The 25,436-nt window shown below is 50.0% G+C and overlaps 8 protein-coding genes across 8 annotated transcripts; 4 read left to right on the forward strand and 4 right to left on the reverse strand.

Moving 5' to 3' along the window:
• Positions 1-1,242: 1,242 nt before the first annotated feature.
• On the forward strand, positions 1,243-3,677 carry T069G_05940 (uncharacterized protein; the record flags this gene model as incomplete). Its single annotated transcript, XM_056173150.1, has 4 exons — positions 1,243-1,690; positions 1,748-2,805; positions 2,865-3,459; positions 3,520-3,677. The coding sequence occupies 4 exons, from the start codon at positions 1,243-1,245 to the stop codon at positions 3,675-3,677; spliced, it is 2,259 nt and encodes a 752-aa protein (XP_056030008.1).
• A 2,860-nt stretch (positions 3,678-6,537) lies between these two features.
• On the reverse strand, positions 6,538-6,894 carry T069G_05941 (uncharacterized protein; the record flags this gene model as incomplete). Its single annotated transcript, XM_056173151.1, has 2 exons — positions 6,538-6,735; positions 6,820-6,894. 2 exons carry the CDS (start codon positions 6,892-6,894, stop codon positions 6,538-6,540), a joined length of 273 nt encoding a protein of 90 aa, XP_056030009.1.
• Positions 6,895-7,340: 446 nt separating this feature from the next.
• T069G_05942 (urb2/Npa2 family domain-containing protein) lies at positions 7,341-11,510 on the forward strand (the record flags this gene model as incomplete). The annotated part of the gene is made up of 3 exons (XM_056173152.1): positions 7,341-7,343; positions 7,410-10,710; positions 10,774-11,510. 3 exons carry the CDS (start codon positions 7,341-7,343, stop codon positions 11,508-11,510), a joined length of 4,041 nt encoding a protein of 1,346 aa, XP_056030010.1.
• A 134-nt stretch (positions 11,511-11,644) lies between these two features.
• On the reverse strand, positions 11,645-12,886 carry T069G_05943 (short chain dehydrogenase domain-containing protein; the record flags this gene model as incomplete). Its single annotated transcript, XM_056173153.1, has 3 exons — positions 11,645-12,439; positions 12,525-12,656; positions 12,764-12,886. The coding sequence occupies 3 exons, from the start codon at positions 12,884-12,886 to the stop codon at positions 11,645-11,647; spliced, it is 1,050 nt and encodes a 349-aa protein (XP_056030011.1).
• Positions 12,887-13,431: 545 nt separating this feature from the next.
• T069G_05944 (NRDE-2, necessary for RNA interference domain-containing protein) lies at positions 13,432-16,842 on the forward strand (the record flags this gene model as incomplete). Its single annotated transcript, XM_056173154.1, has 5 exons — positions 13,432-13,705; positions 13,757-14,150; positions 14,193-15,699; positions 15,753-16,198; positions 16,299-16,842. The coding sequence occupies 5 exons, from the start codon at positions 13,432-13,434 to the stop codon at positions 16,840-16,842; spliced, it is 3,165 nt and encodes a 1,054-aa protein (XP_056030012.1).
• An 883-nt stretch (positions 16,843-17,725) lies between these two features.
• T069G_05945 (phosphatidylinositol-specific phospholipase c, X domain-containing protein) lies at positions 17,726-19,798 on the forward strand (the record flags this gene model as incomplete). Its single annotated transcript, XM_056173155.1, has 2 exons — positions 17,726-19,181; positions 19,281-19,798. The coding sequence occupies 2 exons, from the start codon at positions 17,726-17,728 to the stop codon at positions 19,796-19,798; spliced, it is 1,974 nt and encodes a 657-aa protein (XP_056030013.1).
• Positions 19,799-19,965: 167 nt separating this feature from the next.
• T069G_05946 (uncharacterized protein) lies at positions 19,966-20,699 on the reverse strand (the record flags this gene model as incomplete). Its single annotated transcript, XM_056173156.1, has 3 exons — positions 19,966-20,523; positions 20,594-20,599; positions 20,670-20,699. 3 exons carry the CDS (start codon positions 20,697-20,699, stop codon positions 19,966-19,968), a joined length of 594 nt encoding a protein of 197 aa, XP_056030014.1.
• A 2,443-nt stretch (positions 20,700-23,142) lies between these two features.
• Positions 23,143-25,230, reverse strand: T069G_05947 (uncharacterized protein; the record flags this gene model as incomplete). The annotated part of the gene is made up of 1 exon (XM_056173157.1): positions 23,143-25,230. The coding sequence occupies one exon, from the start codon at positions 25,228-25,230 to the stop codon at positions 23,143-23,145; it is 2,088 nt and encodes a 695-aa protein (XP_056030015.1).
• Positions 25,231-25,436: the final 206 nt, after the last annotated feature.

Raw genomic sequence — 25,436 nt, forward strand, 5'->3', positions numbered from 1 at the left:
GCTGCTTTATAATGTCGGGAGTTTTGTCACTTAAAATCAAGTAAAATAGTGAGCTTTGGCAGTTATGAGTATACATGTCTGTATATATGAAGTCAATACTGTTGTTGTGAGCTCTCGGGTAGAATTGGCCATTGCACAGCTATTATTTGGTCTGTGTGCGTAGCTAACCTAGAATAGTACTAAGCGGGCGCTGCTACAAACGGCTGATGAAGAATATTAGACGGGCTGCTAGTGATGTGCCCTGAGCTAGAAAGCCGAGTGAGGAGTGCACCATGTCATGGCAGTCTTGGACTGGGCAAATTCGAGAAGTCGGACCATCCAAGGCAGAATCTTTGCTTGAAGCTGGCGAGGCGAGGCGACACAACACGAGTATCAGGTGAGGCTGTGAGTATCTAAGAGGCTCGGTGTCTCGATTAGACTGTCGGTATTGAGTGGTTTTGCCTCTGTATAGCGCTGAGGAAGATATTTGTGTTAGCTGTATGTAGATGCAGGGATCACGACCTACGTTCTGCTATGCGAGCGAGTAGACATTTGTATCCTAATGTAGAGTTTCTGCTCTTTTAATAACATGTAGAAATTAGTATTTTACAACAACCACAATGAGTTCATTAGCCATGATATAAACCAAAACTCATTACTCCAAAGCTCCTGTAGGGTACCTTACCTTGGATACAAAATACTTTGGTACGGATACACATGCTCAAGTTCCAGATTGGGACGGGCCATGCATGTGCTTCGGAGCTGCCCTGTGAATGGCTGGGCCTCTCTAGCAGCCGTTAGCCCCACCACCTGCCGCCAATGACGGCGTCGCATCCGATCGATGGCAAAGCGGTTCGGTATTCGATTCCGGTTTAGCGCCAGATGGCTCTTGAATCGCTGCGACACCATGAGATACAGCAACGGTCAGCCTGTGCTGGGTTTTGTTTTTGCGACCGAACATGAACATGTTTTTGACAGCTGATTGATTGATTTATTTTATTTAATTCCGGTACTGGGGTCTCGCCGGATCGCTGTCGCTGATGCATCTTTTGTTTTCCCGAATCTCTGATACACTCTCGCAGTTGAGCTAGATAGATGGAGTGAGTCTGGTCGACCAAATCGCAGCCCCGGGATTTACAAGCTGCGGAGTGCCGACTACACGAACGGCGATTTTGCGACGACTTGGCGCAACGCCATTAACCCGCCCTTCTCTCTCATCTGATTCGACTGCCGCGGCGAATATACAAGCATAATCGCTTCGCCATGGCTTCCGTCACCTCAAAAAACGCCTCCCCGCACGCTGGATCCTCACCATACGACTTCGATTCTAATGGCGACACCGATGAATCTTGGCAATACATTGATTACTCGAGCGGTGCATCTGTTACCGGGTCCATCGGATTTCTCCCCAGTCCTGCAAGTGGCAGCTTAAACGGCTTCGCCATCGTCGGTCATGTTTCCACGCCATCCCAGGGCGGGCTTTCGCCAGGATCCATGGTAGATATGGATCCTACAGTCTTCCTTCCGGCCAGCACCACATATCAGCAAGAGACCGAGTTTGTAACCGCGGACCTGTTCTCGAATGGCGCTGAGCGGCCGCCTAGCAGTGCAGATGCAAGCTTTTCGCAGGGCGATGCTCCGTTCATGACGCCGCAGCAGTATCTCTTTATGCCGTCTGGCACGGCAAACTTCCAGCCGCAAGAGCTCAACGGTGGGTTTACCTGTGGAGAGTGTAGAGAATTGTATTGATATTGATGGATATACACAGATCTTACCCCCTTTATGAACGACTTCCCGGTCGACTCTTTCTCGGTGATGAATCAGACAAGTCCGGCGTCACAGTCGTTGCCTCAGCAAACCGTTCTTCAGTCACTGCCTTCAGATGCCAGCATGTCACCATGGAACCAAACCAGTCCCAGTCTTTCTGCCGCCGAAAACAAGTTTGTGTTCGAGGAAATGATCTCTTCGCCGAGCCAACTGAGCACCGCCTCATCCTCGAGTCCCAGGTCGCCTGCCATCAAGTCTGAGGCGAGCAGCAAGTCCGGGAAGTCGATACGCAAAGTAATTGGCGGAAAAGTTGAGAAGAACAAGAGCGATGCTTCCAGAAGCAAGTTTGTCATTGTCACGCCAACAACGATTAGTGCCCGTGCTGGCAAACCGAATCCGTTTGAGTGCTTCGAGGCCATGAGGACGACACAGAAAGGTCGCAAGGGGCCCCTGGCAAACGAGACAAAGGAGAGTGCGCTACAGGTTCGGAGGGTGGGCGCATGCTTCTGCTGTCACAGCCGCAAGGTCAAGTGTGACAAAGAGAGGCCGTGCAAGCACTGCAAGAAGCTGATGCTCCAGGTTCCGCAAGTGGTGTGCTGGCAGTTTCAAGACTTCTTGCCTGTCTTGTTCCCCGAGTTTATTCGTGGGCACTTTAAGAAGGATATCATGGCTAGTTTCATCACGGAGAATGTTGAGGGCTTCACAGTCAATGGAGCAGAACAATTCTGTAATGTTGAGCTTTCTTCGGGCCCACGGTTCGCAACTACGTTGACACTTCAAGCCAAGTTTTTCACGGCCAAGACGTGTGACGTCCTACAACACTGGCATTTGAGCAACGGCGAAGACCATGTTGATCTCCAATCCCAGGGGTCGGCACCCATTGGCATCGAGGCCAATAAGGGGCCACAAAAAGACGAAATGAAGAAGCTGACCAAGGGTTATATCCAAGCCCTTGTGAACGAGCCGCTGCTCGCGGATCAGTTGACCGATTCTTTCAGGTCCACCAGGCTTCCTAACAAAATTCTTTCCATCGTACAAAACTTTGCAAAGAAGTCCGATGTAAGTAAAACGAATGATTACCCAACGTACGGCGGGGAGAATAACTCACTGTGAATTAGTCTACCATGGTCAAACGGGCTCTTTCAATCTATACAATGCACTACGTTATGACCAGGCATCTCTGCTTAACTCGCCAATCCATCCTCTCTCTCCAACCGACTGGCCTTGTGCCTCAGAACACTCCCTGGGTCACTCCCCGAGTGTTAGCCCGGCAAATCAAGTCTCTCATTGATGAGCTCATCTTGCGTGATATGCAGCATCTCTTTGAACTCTTCTCCAAGTCACTTAAGCCGAAGCTTCGACGGGAATGGGCACCGTGTCTTGCATCATTCCTCGTCCTTTGCCTCTTCATGGAGGCTGTTGAAACCGCCGCAGATAACTTCGTCGTATCGCAGAACGAAATCGACCTGAGGAACAAGTATTCTCCCAAATACAAGAGATCACTAGCTCTGGATACCTGCAAGGAACTGGAGAACATGCCTTTCAAACAATTTGCGTACCAGTTTCATCATCTTTATCAAACACATACAAAGGATGCAAATACGAGGAGCTTCAATCCCTTGTTCGATAATAGCTTCGTCGAACAGGGCGAGATTGACCCCGCAGCGGTGGAAATGGTGCAGGCTTTGAGAGAGCTTTTCCACGGAGAAGACTGTAAGTTGAATAATATCCATCGGACTAACTGCAAGACATGATATTGACTGTTGTGAATAGGGCAAGACATGCAGTTCCTTGCTGACGACGAGCTCCTATTACATAGAGAGGAGCATCCCTACCCTATGGATACATCGTTTCTTTATACCGGGCGTTTGGTAGCCAAGTTTTTGTTATCATTTACGAACGAGAGCGTCATTTTTGCAAGCAAGATATGATGGGTTATATATATATTTTTTTTCGTGCTTTTCTTTTCTGCGGCTGCCACCTCTTTGGCTAGATAGGAGGCATTTTGATGACGATATATAACGCTCAGGAGGATTTGGTGTGTGTGTATTCGGATTGTACGGAGTTATTATGGGCCTGGGATCGTTACATCTACATGTATACATGGCAGTAAATGATATAGATAGTTGCGGATCACGCAGTCACAGCGTGGCAACGAACAATGCTGAACTGGATTACAATATGTTTGTCTGATTTTAGTCCTAATGCCACACATATCTTCAATGGCATCAGGGTGGAGCAGACTGGTTGTCTAGACCGTTGGATTCATCTCCCACATCGAACGATAAAAAAGTAGTTGACACTCTTGCGCATTGAAAGCGGCGAGGTGTAGGCAAATCGTGGGTATACGTGTCACAAGTTTTGGCGTAGGTAAATACCTAGCCAGCCAAAGGAGAAGGGGGGAGAGGCATATCGCCAAGCCACCCCTCTCGATACTCACCATATGAGCTCAGGCAGTCATGTCTGCCTCCCAATTGCAGGATGCAGACGCCATGAGGTCATTGAGCAGCCGGAAATGGTTGCAGTGAAGCCGCTTTGGAGCTTTCCTTGTCTGCATCTCGCATGCGCAAGTGCTGATGAAGGTTGAGAAAAAATTGTGACGGCCGCAAAAGCGGAGCAGCTCAAGAAAAAGGCTTTCTGGACCCTGCCCAATCACGTGATTCCCATCCTGAGGGCTGCCACCTATTTGCGGCCCGTCGCGTGCTCAGCGTTTTTCTTTTTCTTTTTTCCTTTCTTTGATACACTTTTCTCGCACGATTAATCAACCTACGGCGATTCATCCACTTGCTCTGGGTCATATTTGCGTGCTAGATGATACTGGACTCTTCTTCTGCCCTTTGAAAACATGACGGCGAGATGTGAATTTTTTTCGTCTTACCGTTTTGGTGGTTCTTCCGACATATCGCCCAAGTTAAAAAAAGAAAATAACCCATGCATTGCAATCCCTGACTGACTCATGAGATTTTTTCTGTTCTCCTCTGCTGCACTCCTCCCCTCTGCTGCATTGCAGCCCTTCTCTGGAGTCCTTTTTGAGGGGAAAGTCCCAAGGACGCCCAGGATCCCTGCGGGCTCTGCAGTTGACACATGATAAAAAACGGCTGTTTTCGTAATACTCTAACGCTGCATCGCATCCCGTCACTGCCCAAAGGTGGTGCCGTACTGTAACTGTAATTAGCCGTGCTTTTTTGACTTGGCTCTGACGACGATGGCCGAGGCAGTTAAGGCTGCATGGTCGCGTGGACACTTGTCGCTCCTGTCCTTTGGGCCGCGATGCGAACTCTAGCAGGCGCAAAGAGGGCACGAATATGCAAGCCCATGCATGAGTCCCCGCCTGCTGCAGATTGCCAATATTCACTCATTTGCTGGCGTTGTATCACGGGCTCGACGGGACATGCCACCGCTGCTGGGCCTGCGGGAGCAATCGTGGGGATATATCATTGCTCGAAGCGGTACGGGACCAAAACCGCCTCCCTCTCGTACGCCTACGCCTACATACAGACTCGACTGCATGCCTTTTGACCTATTATATAAATCCCTAAAACCATCCGCTGTTCTTGCATATTCTTCTGCACCTCGACCGATTTGTCTTACGACCTCATCCTCTTTATTTTCTTACCGCCTTATACCCCTCCCGGCACTTTCCACCCGTCTCCAGAAGTGATAAGGCTGCTATATCGTTTCCCATTCCCTGTTCTTTGAGGCTGTCCATGTACACACCGACAGTTTGGGCACCAGCGTCAGCGTCACTCACAAACACAAACACAACACAATATCATCGCCAAAAAAATGTCTGAAGTGCACTTCCAGCGTTCTTTGGAAGACATCCGGCTCGAGATTATGCTTCTCGCTGCCGAGGTGCTCTTCTTGGTGTCGGTGCTTGGTGCCATTATTCTCTTCAATCTCGATGTCTACAGCCAATCCCGCAAGCTAAGCCTAAGTGCCGAATCGTATAAGACTCGGTCTCGGTCGCGCTGCCTAAACAGAGGTCTGCCGCGAGGATACAAAGGCACCATCCATTGAACCCTCAATCCTTGGCTCTGGGTCGTTTGTCTTCTTTTTTTCACAATATCAGAAAAAAAATCATAAAACCACAATGCATTGCTTCAATTGAGGAGCTCATGGTGTTGTCTACCCTCACAAAAAGACTATCTAGCTTCTCTACCTGTTTTTCTGGTGGTAGAGAGCTTCATATCGAACCATTTTCGGAGCTGCTACTCTGTAGAGCTCTATGCATTTTCACGGCGTTATGCAAACGGCTGCACAATGGGAATTGGCGTTGAATTGGCTTGGTTCCAGCGTACGAAAAAAAACAACCCTGTCATAGGAAGGGACGACGACATGAATGGAATTGATATAACAAAAGAGATCAGCTCGCATGGCTGATGATTTGCCTGGATGCAGCTTGGAAAAACCAAACCAAACCAAACAAACAAACAAACACACAGACAGGTTCGTCGTTGTACGGGAGCTTCGGTGTCGGTGTTCACGTGTCATGGTAGCCGGCGTTTTGAGGATCGAGATCGTTTGGATAAAAATTGTTGTACAGAGTAGAACAAAACAAAATAAAAACCAGTAAACTTTGATTTGCCCACCAGAATTTGATGCTGTCCGACCAAAGAAAAAGCTCGCAACACAGCCTCTATGCCTCCCTAGCCGGTGCCATCTTCTATATCCTCATCATCCGTGCAATTTATACACCACTGAGATTTTGCTTCTGTTCCACCATATCTCCTTTTTTTTGTTTCTTCTTCCTTCTCCTAATCGTAGCTCTACATCCCTTCTTCTGTTTGTTTATGCCGAGGGCTTCTTCAGGTCTCGAGCGGCCTGCTTCAGGTTGAAGTTGCACTCCTCGTAGGCTCGTCCGGCACCGAAGCCAGCGCCGAGATACGCAGGCCAAGCTCTTCGCTTAAACAGGAGGACGGAAAAGACGACGCCGAATCCGAGACCGAGGGTGGACTTGACGAGGAGGTTGGAAAGGCAGCGATCCCACTGTTGCATTTTTCAACATCAGATTAGTAAAATGACATCCTGGAGAAGAAGATTGCTTCGTCTGGGTTAAGCTCGGCTCGGTACCTTCTCGTTGAGAAGCGCTTCGCTGACGGGCCGGGAAATGGCGCTTGGGGAGCGAGGGGCGGCGGTCTCGGACATGGTGGCAGACGTTGCTATAGGAGGGTTGTTTCGTGTGAGATGCGTAAATAGCTTGAGGAGCGGCAGATGTCGCACTTACGTACGGAGCGCAATTGACGTCGAGGAGCCGGGCTTGGGCGTGAGCAAAGGAAAAGGAAAAAGCGTGGATGCAGTGATGTCAAACTTCACGAAAACCAGCCGGCCTCATCATGGCTCTTCGCCTCGAGGGCGGTGAGGGGCGATTTCCTGATCGGGGTGGAGATTGCGGCAGAATTTTTCCAAAATTTTGGAGCTGCTACATTGATGCTTTGAGCTTATACGCTTGGTTTCTTCTGCTATAGATAAATTTTCATTTTCAAAAAAAGCATCGGGATAAGTTGGATTGATTTTAATCCGATATCCGCCAATCGTTATTTCATTTTCTTCTCTTCATGTGTCCTTGATTTTTGTTTGTTTGGTCTATTATAATGGTAAGATTTTTTTTTCACACTTGTGATTGGTCGCGTTGAGGTGAAGCTCACCAATTCTGAATATAGGGAAAGCTAGATCTCATCAAGACCGTAAGAGGTCTCGATCAGAATGGGCCTGGAGGGAACGGAGAGAACCTTGAAAAGTTATGGAGTAACCTCACAGAGGCATCAGACCACCAATTCCACGCAGCGGAGGAGAGCGCGTTGAGATGGCTGCTAAAGTCCATGAACGGGTCATCACCAGAAGCAGAGACCATACGGCGGTACCCATTGACCTGGACAATCCTGGACTTCGTGTTTCAAAAGATACCACTTTTCTCGCTGGCCAAGTCTTTGGCGGATAGAAAATTTGCTGCTGTTTTGCAGCAGACTCTCAAGGATGCATCGAATCCCGGTGAAGAGGCTGGCGGTTCGGGTGGGAAAAGGAAGAGATCACTAGCTCCACTCTACGCCTTGGACGAACTGAAGGGCCTGGAAGGTTGTTTGGCAACGGGTCAGGCTGTTTTCAATGCCCTTAAGTCTCTGCTTGGCCGATTGGAGAACAACGCCGTCGGTTCCCGCGACAGAATTGGAGCTGAACACATCAAATCTCTCTTCTCTACTTCTGCCACCGAAGCCGCGACATTATCATCATCCTTCTTCATAGTTTGTGTTATGTTACTAGCCAGCGATATTTGCGACGACGTCGAGGGCAAAGAAGACTGGGTTTCCACTGTCTCCAAGATATGGGATCTCCATCTGCAGGGCGATACTGACGCTCTTGAGATTGCGACACACCTGTTCCGACCAGCTGCCGCGATCCTGAGGCAGTTGGAACCTTCTATCCAAGGCCAAAACCCGAATGTCAATGAAGCTTTGGCGACTCGATGGAGTGCGGACCTTCAGAGGTTTATGCACCGAAATTTCATACTCCCTGCTCGTACTTACTTCTGGAATCGCCAAGACTTTGAGGTCATTTCCAGGGCACTTGGTGTGTCAGACGGTAAAACGAGGACGTCTGCCCCAGCATTATACTTCCTTGCTGCTGGAATGCCCGATGTTTCGACTGAAAGCGACTTGCGCAGGATCAATACGATTTGGATGAACAGGATATTCAAGGCTGTGGAGGAGCAGATCCGCACAAAGCCGGACAGAAATGCCCTGATGAAGCGGATTCTAGCGCAGGCGGTAGGAAACTCGGTAGCAATCGATGCTGGGGACCTTCGCCATGTATGCCGCAACTATGGTTTGGGATCGGAAATCGACTGGAGCTTGCTCGCAAGTGCTGCCACGTGTAACCCAGATATTTTCCAAATGTCTGAAGAAGGCACAGCTCTGTTGAATGATATTTGCTCGCAGAGCATCAGCCAGCAACCAGACCCCGATGTTTTCAAAGATCAGTTGGATCTCATTGCAGCTATAAAGAAGAGCTTTCAAACACGCCGCGATCTCTCTGGGTTCCTGCGATTATGGTTCTCACAGCTGTGTCTGACTGAGAAGCGCAAGCTGGCCTCGAGCAGTCCTTGGTTCGATATAGGGCGAGAAGGGAGCCGGGAGAATTTGATTTCTTCTTTGATAGAGTCCGAATTATCACCACACCAACTGCTCGGGATTGTCGAATGGCTCGGTGGACAGGAGCCTGGCTCATATCCTCAATCTCTCTGTGTTTTCACGAGCGTCATTGCTCAAGGGCTGCATAGCGAGCAATTCATCGACGCCATAGGCATGAAGCTGTTCGACCTGGTATCCCAACTGAAAAATTCTTCAAAGACTGCTTTGAAATGGAGGGTCATTTCCAAGGCGATTTCATGGACCTCGCCCGAAGAACGGAAAAATGTCTGGGACCAAGTGAAAGACCAGCTCTCCAAGCTTCTACGGAAAGGGGCAATCAAGTCGGCTGAAACATTTGAGGCCCTCAAATGCTGCTATGAGGCTTGGGATTCCATGAGCCAAGATGAAGACGCGGTGGACGAGTCATCCAAGTTGGTGGAGAAATTCACACAGCGGTTGGTGGAAGAGCTTGCGTCGTATGATATCCTGGAAATCACAAAACTGTCAGCTTCTCTCGGCTCCGGGGCAAGGACGGAATTTGATGAGGAACTTGCTTTCCAACAGTACTTGGCTTGGTATATTCTGGGTGGCAGCCGTTTCTCTCGGCTCTATTCAAGAAAAACAGATGAGTTTCCTCTACTGGAAACTGTATCATCCGCGAAGGATGCAAGCCCTCCTGGGCTGCATGCTCTTTGGAGTGCTCTCCTGAGCAATGACGCGAATCTTAACGATGCGAAGCTTTCAAGAAAACTTCTGGACCGTTTGATTACAGCCTTGGCCGAGTCAGAGAAGGAGAAAGGATGGCCAGGAGAACGAGGGCAGCTGTGGATTCGAACGCTATGCAGTGTACCCTTGGAAGCCTTTAGTCGTACTCAGCGCGAGCAGATTATGGGTATATTGGACAAGAGGAGAGAGAAGATGGTCAAGTCTCCGAAGCGGGTGTCTCTCGAAGGCTGGAAGCTGGTGCTTGATTTGGCAAGCAAAATGATGGCGCGGCCGACCTTTTACGAAGGAATGCGGTTTTCCAATCTTGTCGATTATGCTGACGCCATTTCTAGTCTCTCTTTCGAAGAGACAATAAACGACGAAACGCTGCTTGAACTTGTCGAAAGGTACTTTGCCATGGCTTCAACAATAGTAAGGCAAATGTCTGATAATTTCGACGAACGGAGTGCGAAGTACTTTTCAGAAAGCTTGGCATTTATTGAAACATGCGAAACGGAAGAGACAAAGAGTGACCCCTTGAGCATCCCGGCGCTCCGGATCACCCTGTTAAAGGCTATTATTGTTGAGCTTAGTCGGTCGTCGACTCTTCAAAGCCAATCCAGCCTCAGTCAACTACAGCAGAATGCTAAGAGTGCATTGACTCGACACATAGCGGCGGTGCTGGGAGAGCTCATAGCAGACAAAACGTTCTTATCAAAACACGACAATTTGAAAGACTTGGGGCTCTTTGCAACGACACACGCTGCGGACGTTATGGACAGCGCTTCTGAACTATCACAGCACAAGTCAAGCGCGATTCGCAAGCTGGAGAAGCGGAGCAAGGAGGCTATGGATGCCGGAGACTTGAGAGCCTGGAAGATCCAGATTTTCCTTCACAAATATCTAGCGAGTGGGATGGAAGACCCTCGCCCAACCCAGTTTACTAGCCTGGCGAACTTGCCGTCAAAGGCACGCGAGTCCCTCTTGAGGGAATATATCACGTCCATCACTGCCAACATTGATGTGGCTGACGCTTCACACTATCTCAAAGAGTTGATTAGTGAATTCACGGGGGGCTGCGATACGGATGGCCAGGCTCTTGCCATCCAACACGTCGTTACCCATCTCATCGGTATGTATTCACAGAATAATGAGTAGGAGTTGCTGAGGGACACTGCTAATAAATACCTTATAGAACGCACTGATCTACATGGCAAGGGTGAAGGTGTTGATCTATCAATAGCTCACAGCGAGCTAACAATCTCTCTATTGAAGAAGTCGCCTAATGTGGCCTACACATGCCAAACCGTTCAGACTCTTCTGGAAAAGAAGCCGCAAGCCATGGGTCAGTGGAATATTGAGGTGACCCTGAGCACAGTCAGTGACTTGGCTTTGTCAAAGGGCACAAACGGCTTAACGGTGCCGTTTGCGTGGTTGTGCAAGTTGGTTGGAACAATTATCAAGAAACACCGCCTACGGCTGGAGGGCCACCACCACTTACTTCTGACCACTGTGCAAGCCTTGCTCAACAGCTTGATTCTCAACCAACCGAAGAGCACTACAGATGGTACTACACAAGAGGTGATGGCACGTTTATATGGTCGCCTCATCACCCTCATCTGCGAACCTACCGCGGGTGCTGTATCCCGTTCGCAGCACCAAAACGCCTTGGATTCTGCAACAGACGCTGCCAAAAGGTCTGCCGGCCGGCACGTCTACCTGGTGCTGATGCAGTATGTGAAGCTGCAGCTTGAGGCCGACGTGCCGAGAGAGGTGGGCGAGGCTCTTGAGCCGGCGATGAACTCCATTTTCGACGTGACACCGCCAGAGGTGAGGAAGATTCTGAACGACGCAATGGATGCTAGCGGAAGAGCTATCCTGAGGGAAATGTTTAAGAGATATGTCAAGTTTGGCAAATGGAGCGGCGTTTAAGTGGTTTAGGCACATGGAGGGTATATGATTAAAAATTAGGATATAAAACTAGGGTTGAGAATAAATAATATAGATCAAACGCTCATACGCAATCGTATGTGTCTACACTATTCAAACTTGGCGTAGCGCCTGACTTATGCTTGGTGATCCTGCTTGGCTTTGCTAGGATGACCGTGCGTCTTGCCGTATTTTCTAATCTTTCCATGAAGATCAGGCTGTACGAATATCCAGATAAGGGAGACCAACCATGACATGACAGTATCAACCACCCAATTGTTACGGAACGAACCGCCCATCATTCCCCACTTCATAAGAGCACCGAGCCAGGCCACGGTTACAAAGTAGTTGCCGTTCTCCAGTCCTTTGATAGCAACTTCGGCAACCTCGTCAGGAGTCTGCTGGGGATCACTGGACTCAAGGATCTTTGTAATCTCCGGCGTGGTAAGGATTTCGCGTGAGTAGCCTGGAGAGAGGATCGTTCCGGGAAAAACGACGTGGACTTTGACGTTCTGAGGGTACATCATGACTTCTTGGGAGATGGTATCAGCCAGGCCTCGCATGGCCCATTTAGAGGGGGAATAAGGTGCGTAGCCGGGGATAGTGTACAGCGCAAGGACACTGGCAGTCATGATGAGGTGCTTGGGTTCCTTCTCAACGGGGGCCTCGGGTGCTAGCCATTCCCTGAGGATGGCATGGGACATCTCAGCCGTTCCATAAAAGTTGACATCCATCTGGTGACGCATCGACGACATGTCCATGTCGATGAACAGATCCGGGGTGGACGTTCCGGCAATGCACCAGACAATGTCAGGGGACTTGCCATCATTCCACCGCTTGACCTCTTCAAGGAGAGGAACAGCGTAGGACGGCGCAGAAACATCGGCGGCGATGTAGTGGAAGCGCTGCTTGTTCTTGTCTTTGGCGGCAGCCTTTTTAGACGAAGAAAGAAAAGACGCTGCGTCAGCGGAAACCGTTTGCGGTATGAAGCAAAGGAAGGCAAAAGAAAATACGCACTTTGACGATTTCAAGAGCGTCTTTCAGCTTATCGACGCCGCGAGAGACGAGGACGACGTTGGCACCCTTGAAAGACAGAATCTTGGCAACGGATAGGCCCATTCCTTCTGAGGCGCCCGTGATGAGGATGGTCTGTATCAAATTGTAAGCCATTGGCCATCCATTGACAGCCCATTTTCTTCTTTCTCTCTTTCTGGATGCCGATCAATTGAGAGGAGAATAAGAAATGAATTACTAACCTTGCCCTCGACGGGCATCTGATTACCACCGAACAGCCCCATGGCGGAGATGATTCCAATGGCAAGCGTAACGACAGCGGGCAAGATCCAAACGAGATGATCCGAGAGTGCGACTGAGGGCATGGCCCAGCGCTGCGAAGGGAGAGGAAGATTGAAAAAGAGCGGGAACTGGAGATGGAGAGAGATAAGAATTGTTGGAAATGATGGCTGTATTTAGCAATTGAGCCCAATTTCTTATGTTCCAGGTTTCTTTATCCGTTAGCACCAGGTAAGGTTCAGGGACATGAATCCTCCATACAGGCTATTTCTGCTGCTGACGTGGAGAAGTTGTTGCTAGTTGCGTTATCTGGGAGCTTCGCTAGTCGGGAGCTTGCCGGAATAGTGGGAACGTGAGCATTCTACAGGGGCACGATGCACTGTAGGTTAGTGTGATAGACGGCATTGAATGAGCTGTGCCGTATCACGTGCGTGTTCCATCTCATGATGTGGTACCAGATACGCGACATCAAATCAACTTCAAATTCATTGTACAGTTCAGTATCTGTTCAAAGTCAAGCGTCGATTCTAAAATTTATTTATCTCATCTTTGCTGGACATTTCACAAGTCAATTTTGCATCGGATCAGCAACATGGTACTGCTCAAAGGATCTTGCTGAGCTTCATTCACGATGGCCTCACCAGACGAGCAAGACGTAAAGCTCAGTGTGCCGAAATTCTCCTCTTTCAAATCCAAGGATGCACGCAAAGAGAACCCTCAAAAGCTTGAGAAACAGCATGAGATTCGCCGCAAGAGGCATGATCGTGATGACGAGAGATCAAGCAGCCGCCGGTCTCATGAGGATCGCGGCTCAAGGCGCAGTGGCCAGGAGTCTCGTCGCCATAGAGACCGCGACCGGGATCTAGACAGAGACAGAGATCGAACTCGTCGAGAGCCTTCTATTCGTGAGAAAACGGCAGATGCAGCAGAAAGGCCAAAGCCCGCCACCAAGCCAGAGGGTGTTCCAGGCCTCTTTGTGATTGATACAAATGGCGACCCCTTGATTATAAAATATGGCGGCATTGACAGATCACAGGTTCCTGCTTACCGTCGCTATGGGGGCGGCAGAGTCCTTGGTACGGAGGGTCGCCTAGTCATCCATCGTGATGGCCCAAGGGATCAGTTTAGTCTCCGCATGCCGGGCGAAGGCTTCCACACATTTTCCGGTAGAGATGGTCTTCGATCCAAGATGCCAAGAGTGGAATCTAGACCAATCAGAGCACTCACCAGGAGGAGTGATGCTGATGTCGCGGATGAGGCTGAAGGATACCTATCCTTGAGTTCATCTAAAAAACGAAAGCGTGATCAGCGAGATGAAGAGTCCTCGGATGATGAACGCCCTTCATATCGGTCCATTGAGGGCAAGGCAAAGCCACGACAACCCTCATACAGTGACTCGGATGAGGACTCGGACATGTCAATCGACATGCTGGCGGCGGATCGGAGCAATCCACTGAAGCAAAAGTCCATAAGGCTCAGCAAGCAAGTAAAAGATACACCAGAGGATATCGATGCCTGGCTAGAGCTTGTAGATCACCAAGATGCTTTACTGAAAGCCGGAGAAGATCTGGATCACGCGGTATTAGAGAACGAGGCTCATAGCTTTGCAGAGATTAAAGTATACATGCTCGAGTCGGCTCTTAAGAACACACAGAGTGTAAAAGACCGCAGGCGAGTTCTCGTCTACCTGATGCGAGAGGGTGCCAAAGTGTGGACTAGCAAAGTGACCATGAAGAAATGGTCAGAAGTTCTGGAAAGTGACGACGATGATTTCCCCCTGTGGAAAACTCACCTTGACTTTTTGACGTCCAACATTACAACATTTCAATATGACGACATCAAAAAATTGCTTTTAGACAGGCTATGCCTTACCCTCTCCCGCCTGACATCAGATCAACCCAAAGAAGCCATTGAAGAAGCCATATTTGTGTTCCTGAGGGCCACTCGTTTCATCCATGATGCTGGCTACAAAGAACTGGCTATTGCGGCGTGGCAGGGTCTCTTGGAGCTCAGCTTCTTTAGACCCCTGAGCATGGAAAGCGAGCAGTCTGCGCTAGAGTCGTTCCACGACTTCTGGGAAAGCGAGGTTCCTCGGATAGGCGACGTCGGCGCGAAAGGTTGGAGACATTACGTCGAAACTGGGAGCGATGATGATGCCGCAGAGCCGGTACAGGCTGCTCAAATTGCACCCTCTTCCTCACGAGATGTTTACAAAGCCTGGGCCCATCTTGAGCACTCTCGCTCTCAAGCCGCAAAGATGCCAGCGAGGACTATGGATGATGGCACAGATGATGATCCTTTCAGAGTCGTAATGTACTCTGACATCCAACCACTTCTCTTTCTCATACCAAGTTCTGTTCTACCAGAGGTTTCGACGCAGCTGATTGATGCATTTCTACTCTTCTGTGGCTTTCCTCCAGCATTTCGAGCAAGTAGTTGGACGGAAATGGCCTATGGCGATCAGTTCGTCTCATCGTCGCTCATCAGGGTCGACTTACAGCCAGTTAAGCATAATGACGACGAGACAGAGAACTGGCATAAGAGCGAACCGCGATTTGGAATGGGCGTAAAGGCGGCCGCTTCTACTCATTTACTGTTTGGCGGCTCAAGATGGTTTCAGTACGTTCCTGCCAACTCTCAGAATCCTATAGTGAGCTCGCTCTGGGCATCAGAGGCACTGAGGCAGCTTGTTCACATTGGGGGGATGGAAGAGCTGGCTCAATACTACCTTGCTACAGTCTTTTCGAATGAGCAAACGAGCGTCAAGAAGCCTGCTAAAGCCTTGCTCAAACAATATCCCGCGAATTCCGAGCTTTATAATGCATATGCAGTTGCTGAATCTGCCAACGATCTCAGTGTGGCGAGTAGAGTGCTGGGGGCTGCAATTGAGTCTTCGTCGGTATGTGATTTGATGTTGAATTTTTCGAGAAATAACACTAATATGTCCTTTAGCTGTCTTCGAAGTGGCATAAATTCTTGTTTCATGGAAGCTGGAGCTGGATGGAGTTTGAGGCGGGAAACATTGACTTGGCAAAAGTGCGTCTCTGTGCGTCCGTAGATGAGAATCTGAAGGTGACGGGGTCGGATATCCTCGAGATTGGCAGTACCACGCTTCTCAAAGCCCATCAAACATTTATTTCGGATTTCCACGAATACCTACTCGGTCGAGACTTGGTTGGAGCCAGCGTACTCGCCGAATGCATGATTTTACTATCATATCTCACGGCATCGGGAAATTTGGAGCCCGCGTCAATTTCACAAGGCAATATCGCTGCTGCGATGAACACTGTTGATATGATATCTCAAGAGTTTCGGTCCCAAGACCAAGCCGGCTCCGCGGTGCACGAGCGTGTCCTTCAGTATGCTTCTCGGCTGCTATATCTGCATGCATCAAAGGGGTGAGTGACCATGTGCCTTTACTATTCTCTGTCATTCTACTCTTTGTACTGGATTTATCTCCTTAATATGTGGACTGTCGAGCTAACAAATAACACAAAGACCATTCCGGAGAGTGTACCTGCGCGAGAAGCTGTCAGGTTTCATTCGGCAGTTTCCGCAGAATTCAGTCTTCTTATCCATGTTTGAATGGTCTGATGCGAGCCTTCGGGTCATTGACGAGACGCGTGGCCTTTTGTATGACCAAGTTCTAGTGAAGCAGCATGACTGCATTAGCAGCCGCGTGTTTGCCATTCAACACGAGCTTACACATGGCAACGCTAATACGGCAAAGATTGCATTTGAGCAAGCTCTGGCGAGTGACACCTGTCAGAACAGTCCCGCATTGTGGATTTTTTACATTCGATTCTGCCAGATGCAGTTCTGCACAAAGGCAAAGGATGTGTTTTACCGGGCTTTGAGGCACTGCCCTGGATCGAAGGAGGTGATGATGGAGGCTTTTTTTACCTTGCTTCGTAATATGGAATCGGAGGAGCTTAGGGCGGTGTATAACACCATGACGTCAAAGGGGATGAGGGTGCACGTTGACATGGAGGAGTTTCTTGAGAGGCGTAGGGCGGAATCATTGAGAGAGAAGAAGAGATGAGCGTATGAATGCTTATACATTATTCACGCCGTTTGTTCGAGTTTGGGTATCTTTGCATACTACCCTAGTATATCCTACATGGTATAGTCATATTCCCCCGATTTGATCCTTGGCATAGTATTTAATATACCTGCATCTACATGGTACTACTATATCTTGTTTCATCTGGCTATATGGGAATGATGAGAGGTATATATGGTTTTATGTGGTCATGGTATTAACCCTGAATACCCCGTTAAACATATAGACTTTCATATATACGACATAATAATAATTTATGCACCATGCGACTCTCCATGGCATGAATAAACCATCAAAATAAAAACAGCTTCAATTTCTTTATGTCAAAGGCGATGTGGTCAAAATAAGGGGATCGCCAAATTTAGGGGGCTCCTCCTTTTGCCCCTCCCAAAAGCCCAGCTGTCATGTCAAGTCAGCGATTGATTCACGGCTCCACCGTCGGTTTTGGCATGGAGGGGCAACCAAAGAGGCTGAGCCCCCCCGTTCTCGTTTTCTTGCAGCGATTCACAGAGGCAACCCGTAAGCTTGCGCTTTTATACTGACTTTTTGTCTTGTCTATTCATTAGTCTTGGTCTGTTGCTTTTGCTTGGCTCGCTTCAGCTTCAGGGTAAGCGAAGCTGGGCGTGGTCTAGAACGATCTCACGAGACCCTTTTTCACCCGGCATAATACGGTATATCACCTCAGTATTCCACTCCTTCTCTCTCATGTTCCCCCTCATACTCATACATACTCTCCCAGCATTTTGATACATCTGCGTCATCCTAGAATTATAAGATAAGAAAGAAAAAGAAAAACATCATCTCATATCAGTTTCTTTTTTCTTGTATTATTTCAACGTCCATCTTCTTTCTTCTCTACGCCATGGCTGGTCCAGATCAATCCACCAGCCCCTCGCTCCAATCTGGCGGGGGTTCAGGCTCAGGCCAACGAACCATTGAAGCCCTCAGCACCAACACGCTCGCTTACCTCAAGCGCCTCTTCGAATCCCACGCAACTCCAGACGGGAAATGGACAGCCGAGCAGGCCAGAGTCTTTGTGCAGAAGGTCCAGGGCCACGATGTCACCGCCGACGACGCTGCGGCACAGCTGCTCAGCACGCCGGACCTCGACCTCAGCGGCTTCCTGGCGTTCATGACTTCTTCTCACAGCAATGCCGTGCTGCCGATGAAGAAGGAGGACTTTTCATGGCCGCTGTCCAGCTACTTCATCAGCTCCAGCCACAACACGTATCTGACGGGCAACCAGCTGTCGAGTGATAGCACCACTGGGGCTTACACCAACGTCCTGCTGAGAGGATGTCGGTGCGTTGAGATTGACGTGTGGGATGGTGATGAGAGTGATGCGGAGACTTCTTCAGAGAGTGATACAAGCGACGATGAGTCTGCTGCTAAGAAGGCAGCCCTCAAGGAGAAGAAAAAGAAAGAGAAGAAGGAAAAGAAGGAAGCCAAGGAAGGCGAAAAGAAGGGCGGGTGGAGCGATCAACTGAGGAGCAAGATGGACAAGATAAACATTGGCAAGAAGATTGAAAAGATGGAGGAGAAGGCGACCGAGAAGGTGGCCGAGATAGAGGAGGCCGTCACGAGAAAGCCAGACCCCAACGCCGTTATAGAGCCAAGAGTGCTGCACGGATATACACTCACCAAGGACGTTCCCTTCAGAAAGGTTTGCGAGGCTATCCGCGACAGCGCATTCGTCGCCTCCGAAATGCCGCTCATTGTCAGCTTGGAAGTCCACTGCAGCGCCAAGCAGCAGATTGTCATGGTGGACATCATGAAGGAGGTCTGGGACGGCCTGCTGGCGCCGGAGCCCGACGCCGAGATCGAAGCCCTGCCCAGCCCCGAAGCCCTGCGGCGAAAGATCCTCATCAAGGTGAAATACGTCCCTCCAGGCACGCCCCTGGACAAGGTCGACACCATCCGCAGCGAGCAGGTCCCCATGCCATCCGCCGGCCCGCCGCCGAAGCCCGCAAAGACCATCCAGGAGCTCGCCCGGCTCGCCATCTACACCCAGGGCGTCACCTTCAAGGGCTGGACGCAGCCAGAGGCCACGATGCCGACGCACATCTTCTCCATCTCCGAGAAGAAGTTCATCGACTACCATGAGAAGCAGTGGTCCGTCCTCTTCAACCACAACAAGCGCTATCTCCTGAGAGCCTACCCTGCCGGCTTCCGCATCGGGTCCTCCAACCTCAACCCGGCCATCTTCTGGGGCGGAGGCGCTCAGATCATCGCACTGAACTGGCAAGAGACGGATGAAGGCATGATGCTCAACGAGGGCATGTTTACCGGAACAGGGGGCTATGTTCTCAAGCCAGAAGGTAAGTCTACATCGTGCTACTACTTACAACCACCGCAATCATGTGATATTTCATGATATAAAACAAGTACAATTCCTCAACTAATGGCTTCTTCGACAGGATACCGCCCCAAACCAACCGCAGCAGAAGACGCCGCCAGCCCCATCGCCATCACCCGCAAAACCGCCACCCTGGTATTCACCTTCCTCTCCGCCCAAAACATCCCCCTCCCTGCCGGCGAGAAGTCCGCAAAGGGCTTCAAGCCCTACATCAAAGTCGAGCTCCACGCCGAGGGCTCCAAAAACAGCCACGCCCAGAGCGACGGCCACGTCCACGAGAGCGAGTACAAGGTCCGCACCAAGACGCACAAGGGCCGCGACCTTGATCTCGGAGCAGAGAAGCTCGAGTTCAAGGCGATCCCGGGGCTAGTCGAAGAACTCACTTTTGTGAGATTTACGATCCGGGATGATGAGATTGGTAGGGATGATTTAGCCGCCTGGGCATGCATAAGGCTTGACAGGCTGGGCCAAGGATACAGGTTCGTACACTTGAGGAATACAAGGGGAGAGGCAACGGATGGAGCAATACTAGTCAAGGTGGAAAAACTTGTAGTAGAGAAACCTTTAAGCAAGCAGTAGATGAACTTTGTTTTTGTTATTTTGTTCGTCAAGGGTTTACTTTATGAAAACCTTGGAAAGGATCTCAATAGACAGATTCTGCATCCATGCCGAGATCGTCATTAGATCAAACTATTACTTCCATGTCTCTCAGCTCAACCTATTCCATCCTCCCACGTATTATTATTTTAGTAGTTATCACCGCCCGAGTTGCCGCCACGGCTGCCCATGTGCGACACCTTGTCCTTCACCTTCTCGAAAAGGCCTTCACCCTTGTGGCCACCAGAGCGTTGGCCCGAAGACTCGTACTCGTTGCGGTTGCTAGAGCCATACGACTCGGTGCCTTGGCCTTGGCTTTGGCCATAGGTATCTGATGAGCCATATGACGAATCTCCCTGGCGGCCGCTAGATCCAAAAGAAGAGTCTTGGTTACGGGAGGAGCCGTAGGTGTCATTGCCTCCAGAGCCAAAGTTATCATTGCCGCCGGAGCCATAGGTGTTTCCTCCAGACCCAAACGAGTCATTGCCAGAGCTGCCGTAGTTACCTCCAGAGCCGAACTCGCCCTGGCCACCGGTACCAAATGAGCTGTCGTCGTTACGACGGTTGCCAGAGCCGAATTGGTTTCCACCAGAGCCGTATGAATCTCCCCCAGAGCCGAAAGAGTCTCCTCCGGAGCCATATTGCTGGTTTCCACCAGAGCCGAAAGAATCTCCTCCGGAGCCGAAGTTGTCGTCATTACGGCGAGACTGATCGGTGTTAGTAATTGAACTGCGAGCTGGACATATCACTTCATCTCAAAGTATCGTGTTAACTCACGCCGTACTATAACATCCAAGAGATTAGTTCGTGTTCAATTGACGACAGATCGGGGGGCGAAAGATATCAAACTCACGTTATCGTTGTTGTCACCACCGTAAGACATTTTGAATGGTATTTGTGATTATGTAGAGGTTTGTTGTATGATGGTAATGGCCGAGATTCGATTGAAGACTTTGTCTTTGAATTGTTCTACACGTAATGGGACATGTCACACCCCTATATATACCAGAGGGATGGAGGGAGATGCGCCATAAGCACCTGTCGCATTCATACTCAAAGCTATCCAACTTAGACGAGGTCAGTATGTTCTGGATAGCTAGCTACTACGGCACACGCCACCGGGTGTCTGGAGAGAGTCCCCACCGGAATGCTGATGCAGCTGAATAGCATTGGCCTCGACTCACTGGAAGAGAGCACGACATAGGCAAAATAGTATCAAGACACCCCGGCACAGCTGAAATCGTCATTGACGTATCCAATATTCCCCAGATACCCCGCCAACCGGGCATGCCCAGCTGTAAACCCCCTGTTAGTGGCCCTGCGTTATACTCTTCGCGGGAACGTTTGGCGAGCTAGAGCTCCATTGTCAACATTTTTTTGCTTCTTCCTTGATGCAGATGCTCAATTTCCTGGACAGGCTATGTCTTGCCCATCTCCCCTATCTGAGGAGCTCATAGCCAGCTTTCTCTCAGGATGAGCCCTGTAGTACTGGATGGCTTGCGCTTCCCCCCATCTTGTCCCGGCATGTCCGCAGGAATTCCAGCAAGATTCGGGTGCTGATGGGCAAGTGGCGTTGTTAGTTCCTGATCTTTGCGATGAGAGGTTGCCGTCGTCATCTAAGATAAAAGCTTCGCAAGAGTTGGCGGCGGGGTAATAACGGGTTGGATAAAGAGCAGTGCCTCGCTGGAACTCGGATGAGCGCATCTTGCGATGATTTAGCTGCAGATCTGGAGACGCTAGCTAAATGGACGGATTGAGCCATCTACGTACTAAACAAAGAAGCCATACCGGCGATACGCCTAGCCGAAAGGGCCGTTAGGCAAAGGCACTCACCACGTTCATCAAGCAGTGGTTCCTGCGAGCCAAAGACCATTGGAGTGGAATGTTAATTGCGCACGCAAGGAGGGGCCTCCGGGTTTGATGATGTGATGCCCGGCCAATCTGTTGCCGATCCCGATGCTCGTTCGCTGCAGCATGATGAGGCGAAGGAGGTGGGTGTTGATAGTAAAAGGAGGGGTCTGGTTTTTGCTTTGAATAGAAACTTGAGTGAGATATGACGCGACATGGCATCATTGGCAAAACAAGAGTGTTTTGGTCGAGAGCGATCATGGTTGATGTTGAGGGCCATTGTGAGGACATCCGTGTTCAAAGATAACGCAGTATTGCATCATTCGGGTTGGACCGGTATCTCATCGTGACATTGTGACTGGCATTGCTGGAGGTAGGCGTGCAATTGGATTGGAATTGCGAAAAGTTACCGCATGCGGCCGGAAAGAGTTAATCAAGATGTGATGGTAACGAAGGATGTACGATTGGGGGATTGCCTGTTGAATATCAGGATGTGTCCAATTGGTTGGATATCAGTTGGTGGTGATGAGTTTGAAGTCATCACGATGTGTAAAGAAGAGAGAGAAAAAAGAAAAGAAAGGAAAAGGGTTGGAAAACGAAGCCCAAATGCACCTTCCTCGGCTTAGGTATGTCTGTTTGCCTGTTTGTGCTTGTGAGAATCTGGGAAAGTGTGATCTTTTGTTCAATTGGCAAGAGGAGTCTACATGCATACGTACCTCTACCAGGTAGTGAGGTACTAGGTAGTGATCGAAGAGAGCCGAATGTACATGTACTGTTGAACAACATGTGTCATGGATATTATAAGTCTTGGTCAAAATTGCCTATAATTAAGCCATTCATCTATCTAGAGATTGATAAGGCATTCTAGCTGGCCTAAATACATGTAGGTAGCAAATAGTTCAGAATCCACACGTGCAATATTCATCCCCCTTGCCCTTGGTCTCATCATTATGTTTGAGATTGCAATACAGCAGAGATCCCAACGGATTCGACTCACAATCCACCAAGTCCTTGCACACCTCAAAATCCCTTGTATTGTAACTGATGTAAATGTAGATGTAGGTGTTGGCTGGGGCTCATACTTTGTCCTAGGCCTCAGTTGTGAAATGGTTTAACCGTTATGTATGGGACAAACAACGCGAAGCCCAAAACTCATGGAACGAAGCAAGCCTTGTTGAAGAACAATTTCTTTTTTTTTCGTCTATGTTCAAGTGTATTAATCCTATGTATTTTAAAGGCCCTCGTATATATCCTCACCAGCCTGGGATCATGCTGCATTTCCCACAGCAGTATATATCATCGCCAAACAAAAATGCGCCATGTAACCGTCTCCTAAAAACTAATATTGCTTGCATAAATCACACGCTTATCCATGTCAGACGAACAGACTCCAACATCAGCGAATAAGTCTAAGAAGTCCCCGTTTGCATTGCCCCTATACCACCGCATCTCCGTCATGCATGATGCATCCCATATCCTCACAACTTGCTAGCCACCTGGTCATTAGACACAATTGCGCCGCTCATCATGGCTGCTTCTTGTGCGGGCTTGGAGACGAATATCTCCCTTCCGCCTTGATCCGCCCACCAGGCGACTCCGATTGCTGCTCTTTCTACATCCATCTCTCCATTGATGAGAATGTCCCAGAACCGCTTCTTCACTGGTGCCCGAAGCTCGGGATCCGCAATCATATTCAACGTCTGTGCCGTAATGGTAAGCCATTCTTCCACCAAATGCAGAGGCACGGAAGGCAGCGTATCAACCAGGGCCATAGTCAGTGAACTCTGTTCTGAGCAAGGCTCTGGGGCTTCCTTGGCAGCATCCTCTGGCAAAGTACCATCTGGCGATGCAGCATCCGGGGTTTGGGGCAGAAGAGCGGTGCCTGCGGTGGCGATGGAAGCCCGAAGCATCTCGAGGAGAGTTTCCGCAAGATGAGGCTCCATTGCGGCGATGGGGTTAGGCGGAGAGACGATTTGCATGACAGTCTTGTAGGCGACTCGGAATTGCCGTGGGGAAATTTGTTGAGGGAAGGACTCGAATAGCTTGACAATATAAAAGGGAGTAATGTCAATGGTGAGTGAGCTGTGCTGCGGGCAGGAGAGGACAGAGAGAATGGCGCTGTGGGAGGATTCAAAGAGTTCGACCGTGGACGGGGTCATTGGGCCTTCATGAGAAAGGTATGCAGTCGCTGGCTTGATGATGAGAGCCTCGCAAGCTGCTGTAGAGAGCACCAGGGGCAAGTGTTCGGCAACATTCAGGTAAAACAGATCCAGCGTCCTTGCGAGGTGTGTGATAGGAGCTGTAGGAGCCTCGAGGGGGCGAATCTCCCTGAGGAGCAGCTCACATGCAGCAGGATGCCGGGAGAGGCTGTCGATGGAGGTTAGGTAGCTGAAAGTATACACCTGGAAAGCGCTGTTGTTGTTCCGGTTGGAGATGAAATAAAGATTCCGCAGAATGTTTAGTGACTTGGCAGCAATTTCTGAGGCAGCTACGGGATTCAACATGCGATGATCGAGTAGACTGCGAGAAACGATGGCCTGTAGAACAGCCACGGCGCCAAACAGCAGCTTTCGAAAGACTCCCCACAGCACTGGCCACGTCTTCTGGAGTGTCTCAAGGCTCAGCTTGTTGGCCTCAAACGCAGGATCAATGTCGTTGAACCGGTTCGACCGCCAGGCGTCCAATACTTGACGCGAGAAAACCAGCAGCGCATCCTGTGCAGCCAAGACAATGTTCGTGTCAGTGGCGTGCAGGGCCGCGTAGGCTGCAAGCTTCGATAACGGGCCAATATTTCCCATCAGAGGTCGCTGGTCCATGGCCTGCAGTAGTTGGAACGAGGGCGTCTGCGAGGTCCAGGAGAGCTGCTGGCCGGGAGCTTCAGTGATGCTCTCTCCAATAACCTGAAGAAATTGGCCTTCACAAAAGCCTTCTGGGCCGGTGAGAGCCCAGATAGTGACGGGCAATAACTCATTGCAGTTGATCTGGGCCTTGTGGAAATCGGAGAGCAGAGGAAACGAGAAGTTGAGTGCCAACGCAATTGAAGCGCCAGCGAGCGGTCCATCCTGTCGATGGCTCTCCAGCGCCATATTTGCCGCTAGCACAACCGCCTGCCCAAGGATCCCTCTGAGGCTGCTGGATAGTGCACGTCTATCGTTGCCCTCCATACCCATGAGGACGCCCGTCAGAACCAGCAGATGTTGCCACCGTTTTGAATATTCATCTGCGCCCTTAACAACCGCCCGCGTCCAGGCATCGCACTTGATAGCACCTCCCTCGAGAGGCCGGCCTTCCAGCTTGTTCTTGTCGTTGAGAGCCTCCTGCTCGCAAACGCGGATCGCGGCGCTGTTGTAGATGCTGATGATGCGGACCGAGGTGCGCAGTCCATCGTGCCTCTCCCATATTGCAGGAGCTGTCAGCAGCTGGGACGTGAGAACGCCGAGGTTCAGCGGGTTGGAGAGCTGCGAGAGCAGGTGTGCGGTCGTGCCGATGATTTGTTCCGTCTTGGCCGCATCGTGAAGCTCCTGATAATACTGCAGGACGGTGTTGAGGAGTTGGTCAGCAGGCATCGTGATGCATCTGCTGCGACGCGGCTCGAATGCGAATGCGAATGCGCTCCCGTGATAGGCGATGAAGTTGTTGTTGTTTGATTGAATGGATTGAAATCAAAAGGCTGGTTGCAGACGCGGTTGATGCTGTGGTTTAGCGCATGCTTTTGCCGAGGCTCTAGAAGTGACGTCTCCGGGGGACCCACCCGAAATTACCGTCTGGTCTC

This window comes from Trichoderma breve, chromosome 3 (assembly GCF_028502605.1).
Source record: "Trichoderma breve strain T069 chromosome 3, whole genome shotgun sequence".
NCBI classification, from domain to species: domain Eukaryota; kingdom Fungi; phylum Ascomycota; class Sordariomycetes; order Hypocreales; family Hypocreaceae; genus Trichoderma; species Trichoderma breve.